General features: G+C 40.8%; 1 protein-coding gene across 1 annotated transcript; it reads right to left on the minus strand.

The window, feature by feature from the left end:
- Positions 1–988: 988 nt before the first annotated feature.
- On the minus strand, positions 989–11,362 carry LOC134884109 (ras-related protein Rab-18). The gene is made up of 7 exons (XM_063912773.1): positions 11,152–11,362; positions 9,043–9,098; positions 3,852–3,913; positions 3,488–3,560; positions 2,410–2,528; positions 1,976–2,042; positions 989–1,395 (listed from the first exon to the last, which is right to left on the minus strand). The coding sequence occupies exons 1-7, from the start codon at positions 11,217–11,219 to the stop codon at positions 1,226–1,228; spliced, it is 615 nt and encodes a 204-aa protein (XP_063768843.1). The 5' UTR covers positions 11,220–11,362; the 3' UTR covers positions 989–1,225.
- Positions 11,363–11,571: the final 209 nt, after the last annotated feature.

The raw sequence follows: 11,571 nt of genomic DNA on the forward strand, positions 1-11,571 counted from the left end.
CCAAGTCAATAAAAAGTTGTAAAACGTCATTCCAGACAGTTGGTAACTCTATTAGGTTCTGAAGAAAAGAGGCAGTGGTGTGGACAACAGAGACACATGATACCAAGCCTTTCGACTCTGTGCTGAGATGGATTACAAGATGGCTTGGCGTGATAAGCTTCTCCATAGGCAGCAGTGCAATGTTCAGAAAGTCTGGGGGCAGGATCAAGCACAGAACAGAACGGGCGGGGGGGGGGGGGGGGGGGGGGGTAGACGAACGCTGAGAAAAGTCGGCCTTGCTTTGATACAGATGTGCTTACTAAGGCGAGGTGCTCCGAGGACAATAAGCATGCTGTAGACAAGACAGAACCCTCGGTCAACACTGTGTTTCCATTCTCATTATCACACTTCAGACATCAAGCCGTATGCCTGACTCACTTTGGTTTTTACTTTTGGACTCCGTTCACTGCCCTGCTTCATTTCAATCCAGTGATGGAAAAAGTACTCAGGTCCTATACTTAAGTGAAATTAGTAATACCATAGTTTCAAAATACTCCATTACATAAGTAAGTCCTGAGTCCAAAATGTAACTTCAGTAAAAGTAGACAAATATCACCAGCAAGAATGTACTTGTTTTTGCAGATCGGCTTTCTGTTTTTATTAGAGTATTGTATTATTCTGTTTTGAGATTTTAAGGGATTTCTTTTCCATAGGAGCAACATTTTGAATACCTGCTTATACTGTTCTATCAGGTGGGTTAGTCGTTGTATAAATCATATAAACACATCATGTCATTAATGTATTCTTCCTCCTAGAGCAGAAAGAATAAATCAATCAATATAATAAACTAAAGTCCAGAAGTTGATTAGTCACACTCCACCACTGTTCAAATCCTCTGTATGAAGTGAGAATGGTTAACACTTTGACCAAGGACCAATAACTGCAAAAAAAAACAGAGGAGGGAAACTCACTCAAATCACATTGAGGAAGGCCGAGCTGAAATTGCATTTTTAGCGCAGCGCTGTTATTAGAAAGTGTGCAAAAAGTCTGTGAGGACACAGGTAGTGTGTGTGTGGACGGGAGACCTCCACTGCCTTCATGTCTGAGGAGGGAGCTCAGCTCAGGACAGCACACAGTGGGAGGGGGGCGGGGGTCTGTTCTTGTGTATGTTTGTATGGCACTGTATGTGGCATCTCCATGTGTGTTTGAACATGTGTGTTTATATGCATGTCTGTGTATGTGTCGTCTACACCAGGGAGCAGTAGCCACCGCAGCTTCCTCCCCCCGCGTCCTCGTCGGAGAGCTGGACTCCTCGGCCGTGGGTCTCGCTCTGCCATAAACCCGGAGTCTGGATGATCTTCTCCACCAGCTCCTCGAACGCACACTGAACACCGTCTCGGGTCTTTGCACTCGCCTCTACACAGAAAAAGAAAATGGAATAAATAAGAGATAGAAGAGGTAAAAAGAATGGAGGCAAAACAAGAACGATTGGATGGAATGGATTAAAAGAGAAAGTGTTCATGTCTGCATCTTGATATCATCAAATGCTAGGCTCACAGAGTGGACTAAAGGGGGGGGGTGGTGGAAAATGTCTCAACAATAACTGTCAACCCCGGACACTAATAGTGAACCTTAAGAGGTTAATAGGGGATAAAGTCAACACCTGCTGCACAGCATGATGACATCCAGACTCATTAGGATGGTAATAGCCACAGGAAGACATCAATCTAAGTTCCCAAATCTAATCAGAATTAATGCAGAAAATGCCCAGGAGAACTTCAGATTGATCATTTTAACAAAATATTTAAAATCTGAAAGCACCGGGAGAAGAGGAGCGCATGGACCACGATATATGAAGCCCGTCTTATTAATAGAGGTATGCAAGCATTCCTCAGAAACTATGGTAGTTATTTCAAACGCTGTTTCCCCTGTGTGACGGCCTGCTGTTACTCCTGCCCAGCAGCCCTTTGTAGAGCAGGGAATCCTCCCGACTTACCTATAAAAAGCATGGAATGTTTTCGTGCAAACTTCAGCCCCTCTGCCCTGTCTAGATCGTGGTTTTCCTAAAACAAAAGAGAGGTAATGGCTTATTCCAGGTCTGCCAGGGCGGAGCTCTCAGCTACTGTGGTCGTCACAGAGGAAAAGTGATTTTCACAGACAAAGAACAGGACACAACACATTCGTAACGCTCTACTTAGTGGGCATTTCTATCCTGGTGGAGTGTTAGAAAGGAAGCTGCCAGAAATATGAAAGTGTGTCTGCCACAGTCATTTACTTCAGTAACTAGTCTTTAGTTCTTTGAGGAAACTTATTTGGGCAATTTAATTTCCTGTTCTCTGAAATATATGTTTATGTATTTTACAGTAAAAGAACAATCCTATATAATGGATTATGAGTGGAAACGAAACCGTTGTTTGCAGAACCACTCACCTTATCGATTTTATTTCCAACAAGCATTTTGACCAGGTCGTTCCTGGTGCAGTACGTCTCCAGCTCATTGAGCCAGTTGTCAAGCTTGGTGAAGGTTTCCCGTCGTGTGACATCATACACTGTGACGAACCAAATAAAAAAGGCTCAGAATAAAAAAGGCAAACAGACACATCGTACATTTTCTAATAAGTGCATTTAGGTCCTGATTAAGACCATGTGAGAGGCTCCTATGAATCCATGATACAGACATTCTCCTGCTGCAAAAGCGTCCTATATTCCTTCAAAATGACACAAATTATTACTATTTCTATGTATTCTATATAAAAAAGACTATAATATTACCTTTAACACAGTTTCCCTGTAGTGATAAAGAACATTTCATTGCTTTTACTGAACGTGATAACACTTTACTTCCATAACCCTGATTTTCTTCAACATGTAAAAAAAGGGAATGATAGAACAAGTTAAGATAGAAATAACCAGCTAAAATAAAAAGGTATTAACGTAAAAACACATGGTAGATCAAAACAAAGGAACTAAAGCCTTGTGATATCAACTGGGAAGCTCTCCTAATCCCAGCGTTATAGCAGGGCGCCTTGTGTTTCTATACATCATTAGAGTGGTCAAAAACCATAAGCTGCAGAGGAAGTCTGTTTAAGAGTTTTAACTAAGTTCCTTCGTGTGTGTGTGTGTGTGTGTGTGTTCATATTCATGCTGTACATGCATGTCCATATGTGAAGTCTGACTTGAGGGCATAAACTAACTTCCAGAGAGAGAGGTAAGAAAGTGTGCGTGTGTGTGGGTCACAGGATGAAAAGCCATCACTCTCTTAACAACCAGGAGCCTGACTCTAAAGTGAAAATGGAGCACACACACACACACACACACACACACACACACACACACACACACACACACACACACACACACACACACACACACACACACACACACACACACACACACACACACACACACACACACACACACACACACACACACACACACACACACACACACACACACACACACACACACCAGGTGTTGGAGCAATGATGGCGTCAACGGCTCGGCTTACCCAGGATGACTCCCTGGGCTCCGCGGTAGTAACTGGGCGTCAAGGTTCGGAAGCGCTCCTGTCCCGCGGTGTCCTGCAAAACACAAGCAGCTCAGCACTGAGACACACTCGCAGGGAAATCTGGAGGCTCCAACAGAAGGGAAAGCAGGGTGGACGGACATAAACAACAAGGCCAAGTCCTCTGAGTGGAGCATGGAGCTAGGTACGGTGTTACATCAGCGCCATCTACTGGACACTTGAGGGAACATTCAGCTAGGAGTCCTGGGGGAGCTTGATGGTTCATCTCTCTCCTCTAATTTACAGATAAGAGCCACATTTTAGTTTGAGGAGGGATAAAAGACAAGAGAACCGAGGTGACACTTACCCATATCGCCAGCTTCGCCTTGTTTCCGTCCACAGAGATGGTCTTCACTTTGAAGTCAACACCTATGAAATGAAAAAGCCTGTCAGTCACCTTGCTGAAAAATAAATCAGAATATATTAATTAAAATATACATATAACCAACATGAAATTTAAAAAATAGGTAATAAAAAATAATGATAAATGTGCACATGGTACTGCCATATACTGCACAACATGTATTATAATATACACAGTGGTGTATTCATATTACTAAGATCCTAATGCTGAATTGCAGTTTAGAGGGGCTTAAGACCTGAATCCCAGTATGGAGATTTGCCAATAATATAAAATCCCTGACAGCCTATAATTATAGATGATGAATTGTCCGATCATATACACCACTATGTCTCTGAACTTCTGCTAACCCCAACTTTTCAGACTGGCATTGTGCCCGTCCCATGTCCTGTTTTTTAAATCATAGTGCGACTGTGTATTCATATCCACCTCAAAAAGGGACGGTGTGTGTGGTTTAATGTCCTAAAGGTCTGTATTAGAGAATCCAGCACCTGCGAAACGGCTCAGGGAACCATGATTCACCCTGAAAAATCCAGCCACGGAGGAAGAGACATTTACATGAAAATAACAACTCTGTCCCCCTTCCCCTCAACAAGTAAATCTCCTCTATTGCCTTTGTGCAGTGTCTCGTCGTATCTGCGTGATCCGAGCTTTAGCATCCACTGACAGATTTACCAGGGAAATGTACACTTGTGTCGGGCTTGTTTTTACATCTGGGGCTAGGGAGGAGAGTACAGCTCCGAGCCAAAACGGAGGAGGAGAAAAGGGAGACACGAAGACAGGCTGAGGATATATGACATTAGAATGCATACCACACACACACAAATAAAAAGTCTGTTCACACAGTCAATCACAACAACTAGCTCAAGTCCAGCAGGGTTGCTCGGATACTGTTGCCAAAAGCATGTGGAGAGGAGTTTATGCTAAACGTTTCCCTAACCCTGGACCAGACGGATCTCTCCCAGAGAACATAGTTACACATCTGTGAGTAGTACACAACAAGATGCTCCTGCTGCTGGAAGACAACCCGGGGCTCATCTCTACAGGCCTCAGAACAGCCCTAAATAGAAATATGGTATAATAAACAACCAGGTGCGTCCGCGTTACCCCGTCTTGTCTCTTTTTTACCCTTTATAATGACTGAACCCAGAGAGAGGTGACAATAACTTTACTGATACAAGTTTTTCCACAACAGACCTGCTGCTCATCCGTCTGCAAGTAATATGTAAAACATCACGTGCACATTTATATTTATGTAAATGTTTTCATTCTATTTTATTGTAATCTTTTATTGGACCTTCTTGCTTTAACTTCTTATATTTTAAAATATTTTTACAAAGACATATGTAAGGATACTGCTCACACACATTACAAACAGATCAATAACATGAGGGGGTGGGGGGGTCAAATCTTACGCACGCACATGGTGTTGTATCAACACATGATTTAATTCATAACATATACTTTCATCATTTATGAATAAAGAATACATGTATTTATTAATGAATTCTTCCGGCTCTAAATTACATTTCTCCGTTTGTTTCACTTGTTTTTTTGAATGGGAGCCGCCAAGATGAGCTTATATTTATATGAACATTTTTTATTTAGTTTATATTTGATTCATTTCATTCTAAAATGATGCAACTATTACAAAAAAAAGACGATAACGTTTTGGTTTCTTTTCAAAATGATGTTATATTTTCAATACACTGTTTGCTAATGTGATAATGTCACTCAGTCATACAGTTTAGGTGTGGCAGGGATGAAAACTGCAATAATAAGTGATGCCGGGTTACATTTCGGTCTGAATAAAGGAACTTCAGTCAATGATGGAGGCGTAGCTCCAATAAAGACATCTGTTTGGCAGCGATTCCCCGCAGAGATCCATGCCTTGACCTTGGAGAAGAGGAAAGTGTTTTAACTGTTTCAACTTCTCCTGGGATCTGTGTCTTTAGCCTGCTTTAACAAAGAGAGCACTGTGAGCTACAAGCTCCTTACCAAACCGCATTAGATAGGGTAGTTAATTCCTGAAAACTCATCAATAACGTTGTAAATCTGGATTTGCTGAATGCTTAAACAAGACAAGTAAGGTTCAGCCTTGAGTTAACCTTATATTATAACAGGTGTGTCCTGTGTGCATTAAATGATTTACATCATTAAAAGAAGCTGATATTGTTTGTAGATCCATCACAATTTGGAAAGACATCGACTGAATTGCTTAAATGTGTGTCAAAGTTCACAATTTCACCAGATAAGATTGATAGCCTGGTCTACTGCAGATTGTTTCCTAACTCCTCATGAAGTCTGAAATAAAACAAATATCTGTGTGGCTCAGAGTGTGTGTGGTATCGTGGTTACTTTTACTTCCAGCTCGCCATGTGCTCATTCCTGCTGTTAGCAGATCTTCTAAAAAGCCACACTTCTGTACAGTGACCTCAAATTGACTTTGATTTCAGGATAAAATCATCTTGAAACTTAAAGTGATTTAAAAAGTTTGGCAATTATAAGCCTGCTGGGTGTGTAATTGAAACAAGAAGCGATTACAATACTTCTGTAACTATATAGACTGTTGTTCAGAACAATGTGGAGTATATGCCAGCAACCTCAGCAGGGCCTACCAGCTACGAGGCAGAGTGAAGAACAGTCTATGTCTAATTTACTGAATGTGGAAGCAATTGTTTTCTACAATAGTCGTCTATAATTCCAAAAACCTCCAGGTCAAGAAGATTTACTGGCAGGAGTAAATATTCTGACAGACCTAAAGAGCTTTCTCTGCCAACTAATGGAGCTAGCATTTTCCTTTGCAATCTAACCGCTGTACAATGATCACACAAATCAATGTGAAATATATATTTTAATGCACACAACCTGGTCACGATATTAGGTACACCTTTACAATGTAACACTCAAGTATGTCCAGCTTTGCCTCAACGAATTGTACAACACATGAGCCGTGCTATTATCTCTACCTGCCTCGATAACTGTAATTCCTCATCTATTGGTTCAAAACGCGGTATCCAGGCTTTTGACAGAAACTAAATGAAAAGATCATACGTATGACTCAATGCTCTGCACTCAAGATCCCTCAGATTACTGAAAATGTATCTTAAATATCCCACAACCAAGGCTCAAAACAAAAGGTTGGATCCATGGATACACTTCATCCATTATTCATTATGTGTGGGTATGAATAGCAATCAATCAGCTAAAATATATAGCATGAGCCGATTCGTTCCAGACTACCCTGTTTCCCCCAAATGATTTAGTTCTATAAAATCCTTGTTTGTGTACCATTAAAGATCTTGTTCCAGAGTTTAAGAGACTAAACAGAGAGTGAAGAGTGATGCATTACAGTGTGCTTTTCCTTTGACTCCCCTTTTATTTTCTGACTTGATAACGTCCTTAATAATGCTCTCGCTGTTTCCACAAAACAAAACCGTACATTTACAGTGGTATGCAAAAGTTTGGGCACCCCTTAGGAAAACCACTGCATCAGTTTGTCACTTGCTGAGCTTTTGAAGCAGCAACTTCATTTTAACATATGTTATACCTTATGGTAACAGAAACATCTCAGTAGTGAAATAACTTTTATTGGTCAAACAGAAACATGTTTATGTGCATTCAAACAAAAATAGGCATGTGCATAAATTTGGGTACCCCTAAGAAATAATTCCATTAATATTTAGTATTGCCTCCTTTTGCTGCAATAACGGCCTGTAGACGCCTCCTGTAGCCACAGACAAGTCCCTTAAGCCTGGCAGGTGGTATTTTGGCCCATTCTTCCACACAAAACGTCTCCAGTTCAGTCAGGTTTCTTGGCCTCCGTGCATGGACAGCCTTCTTCAAATAAATCCATACATTTTCAATGATGTTAAGGTCTGGGGACTGGGATGGCCATTCCAGAACATTGTACCTGTGCTTCTGCATGAATTCCTTGGTGGATTTTGATCGGTGCTTAGGATCATTGTCCTGCTGAAAAATCCAACCCCGGCGTAGCTTCAACTTTGTGACTGACTCTAGAACATTCTTGTCAAGAATCTCCTGGTACTGTAAGGAATTCATGTGGCCCTCAACTTTAACAAGTTTTCCAGTACCTGTGCTAGCCACACAGCCCCATAACATGATAGATCCTCCACCAAATTTTACAGTGGGCAACAAGTTCTTTTCATTGAATGCAGTGTGTTTTTTTCACCATGCATACCTGTTCATGTTATGACCAAATAACTCAATCTTGGTCTCATCTGACCACAGTATTTTGTTCCAAAATGCTTCTGGCTTGTCCAGATGTGCTTTTGCATACCTCATGCGACTCTTCTTGTGATTAACACTCAGGAAAGGCTTTTTGCACATCACCCTTCCAATGAGCTCTTCCTGGTGCAAAGTACGCTGGATTGTGGAACGGTGAACAACTACACCATCAGCAGCCAGATGTTGTTGTAGTTCTCTGGAGGTGGTCTGTGGCTTCTCTGTGACCATTTTCACCATCCTTCGCCTGTGCCTTTCCCCTATTTTTGTCGGCCTACCACATCTTTCCTTCACACGGACTGTTCCTGTGGCCTTCCATTTCACAACTACGTTTCTGACTGTGGAGACAGACAGTTTAAACCTGTCAGATAATTTTTTGTACCCTTCTCCTAATTTATAATGTTGGATTATCTTAGCTTTCAGGTCAGTGGAGAGTTGTTTTGAGGTCCCCATCTTGCCACTCCCTAAGAAAGAACCTAGGCCAGGCACAGCCAGCTATTACCTATGTTAAATAGCCTTTTTCATGATTGGTTCCACCTGTCTTTGTAATTGAAGGTCTAATGAGCTAATCAAAGCAATTTTGTGCAGCAACCTGTCAGCTATAAATCCGTACAGGTGTTGAAATGAATGCTATTTATAAGGGTGCCCAAACTTTTGCACATCCCATTTTTTGCATTTTATTTTATTATAATAAAACTATGTAATGCTACCCTAAGAATTTTGGTCTGGAAAACACTAAAACGTCTACATCTTTGTAGGAAAACAAATGTTGTTGCTGTGATCTTCTATTATAAAGGAAAAGCAAATTGTCATGAAATCTCAGAGGGGTGCCCAAACTTTTGCATACCACTGTATTTGACTCTTCCTCTGACTGAGCTCATGTGTTACTCACCTATTGTTGCTGTCTGCTCTGGGTCAAATGTGTCATCAGTGAATCTCAAAAGAAGGCTGTTGACAGGAAGAAGAACATAATGAGATCACATAATAAATCACTAACAAACACAGCAGAAGGTTTTTGCAGTTATTCTATTCCACACCGGTTGAGATATCATGTGGTCTGGGATCAGGTTTCAATTTGCGCCATTTAGATAACAGGATCAGCGGCATCTCACTTGTCGAATTTGGATTCTGTTTCTCTTTCTATTGATGTCTTAGCTCTGCACTTGCATTACACATACATGCGGCGGATGATATCACCGTCAGATTGCAGTGAGGACAGGGTTCATCTCTTAACTATGACTAATCAAGTGCTAACGCCATAATCACAGCGCTGATGATGGAATAAGCGCACCCTTTTCCCCTGACCCAAGCCTAAATCTCTTATTTTTCCTCATGGGCCATGAGGAGGGATGCTGGAGTGGTGACTGTTTATTGTTAGAGGTGCATTCAACTGATGAGCTATGCTAGGAAACAGCCAAGTGAGACATGTGTTCTGTGTAGGTCATTTGTTACGGTAAAATTAAAATTGTGTATTCAATCCCTGATGATTTAAGGGCTTCTACAGATTGCAGGGAAACATATTAAATATCAGCGTGCAACTTAAAAACATTCCAGTCAGTGTACCATGTTGACAATACTACAGCTGGCTCAGGATCAGTCAAATCATGATATTTGAAAGTAATCATAGACTGAAGTTTACTGTATTAAGGTAAAGCCTATTTCATAATAATAATAATACAAAACAGCATTCTGGAAAAAGCCCCTTGGCTCAATAATGCACTAAAAGCCATACAGCTGGCTACAAAACGTATCTGTTTTCTCAAACTATAAGCAAATCTAGGTCTATAAATGATGCATAATCTCAGTCCCTCCTCTGTGCTCCGTCATTACAGAGCTGCCATCACATTAAGAAAACTAACAGCACTACTGGGGAAAAGAGGTAATGAAAAAAAGACTTTGCTACTGTTATACGAAAACAGGCCCAGGTTCAAGATTTGAATGACCCTGCTCATTTGTTTTTATCTTGAACAAAAACCCATATCAAAATAACAATCAATATGGGGGTAAGAGTAACATTTGTGCTGACATTTGAGGATGGTACATGCATGAATTAGTGCACAAATTTGAGATCATGTACAACCTTCTAGACTATCATTAAGCTGAAGGGTATACTCAATTCCCTTTAACATACCATCTCATGTGGATCATGCTGAAGATCTCCCTCTTGTGATTACTGCACACTTTTGTGGTTCATGTTACACTTTGTTATTTTAAGAATATGTGGCCCTGTCATCAGATTGCAGTGATACAAGATTATTCAGCCAGACATTTCCCATGTCAAAAGGCTTACAATAAAGCTTTGGGCAGCTCGTTACCTATGTACCGTGCTATGACTATGGAAGGCATGCCGTACTAGATAGCATAGATTGCAATGTGATGGTTGATGGATCAGGCTGGCTATCAAGATTCTTTCATGCAGTCTGGACCACAGCGGAGGATACCAGAAAAACCTCACCAAGTTGGCATTATACCCAAAATAGACTGCCTGACTCAGTAGAAACATGTTACTCTACGTTGAATATTAGGCAGATGTGTGGTTGCTAACAAGGACCTGTTTACCACATAACGGCAACATAAAATGTGATGAAAAAGCAGGATTTTAAATGTAACTGTTCTATTTAGATATTACTAGTTCTGGTCTAATGATGTGTTCTTGATCTCTGATAAAGTAAGATTAGAAATAGGGAATGGTTCATGCATAGCCATCTCGATTGCAACATCTTGAAGCAACATGAAATAGGTGATGTCACACACAGATACTGTCAGCTAGCTTAGGTTAGCTTGGCTGCCAACACAGCAAGCTTTATTTTATTTCATAACGTAATACCCAGGTGTGACTTTTACATTAAAGAAGAAAACCACCAAAGCGGAGAAGTCCAAGTCATTTCAAAATTCCGCATTATCTTTGAATATCACACCATTTGGTTGGCTGCTAAGCTAACGCTAGCTATCTAACGTAATGAGCCACGACATCATTTTCTTTGACATAACCACAGCTTACCTGGACTTCCCAACACCACTCTCCCCTATTATCAGTATTTTCAGCGTCGTTAGGGTATCGTCTTCCATTTTTCTTGAATAGTGAGCGGTGTTACTCTTGATAGACGGCTAAAACAGCCTGTTTAAAACGGCGTTCCTCGGTCACTTGCGTTCCTGTTTACAGCTTGCTACAAAGATAGTGGTTCATGTCTTGGTACGAAGACGCCTCACTCGATCCATATCCGGTTTGATTTTTGGTACTTCCGCTTGTAGGTGTTGGGCTATTGATTACATGACAAAGCAGACCCTGTAACACAAAGGATTATGATTATATATTGCATAGAAATAAAAACATGTGAAATATGTTTGAGTTATTTAATACAATACGACACATTTTTAATCCATTAGTGTTGACCAGTTACATAATACACCTACACGGTTA

The sequence above is a fragment of the Eleginops maclovinus genome, chromosome 21 (assembly GCF_036324505.1).
Source record: "Eleginops maclovinus isolate JMC-PN-2008 ecotype Puerto Natales chromosome 21, JC_Emac_rtc_rv5, whole genome shotgun sequence".
In the NCBI taxonomy this organism is placed as follows: Eukaryota; Metazoa; Chordata; class Actinopteri; order Perciformes; family Eleginopidae; genus Eleginops; species Eleginops maclovinus.

Bases quoted from the DNA above. Each gene is read 5' to 3' on its own strand.
- LOC134884109 (XM_063912773.1), bottom strand. From the start codon at position 11,219: ATGGAAGACGATACCCTAACGACGCTGAAAATACTGATAATAGGGGAG. The intron at 3,561-3,851 runs GTAAGTGTCACC...TGTGTTTTGCAG, and splicing joins AGGCGAAGCTGGCGATATGG to GACACCGCGGGACAGGAGCG. The intron at 2,043-2,409 runs GTGAGTGGTTCT...CTTTTGTTTTAG, and splicing joins TTGGAAATAAAATCGATAAG to GAAAACCACGATCTAGACAG.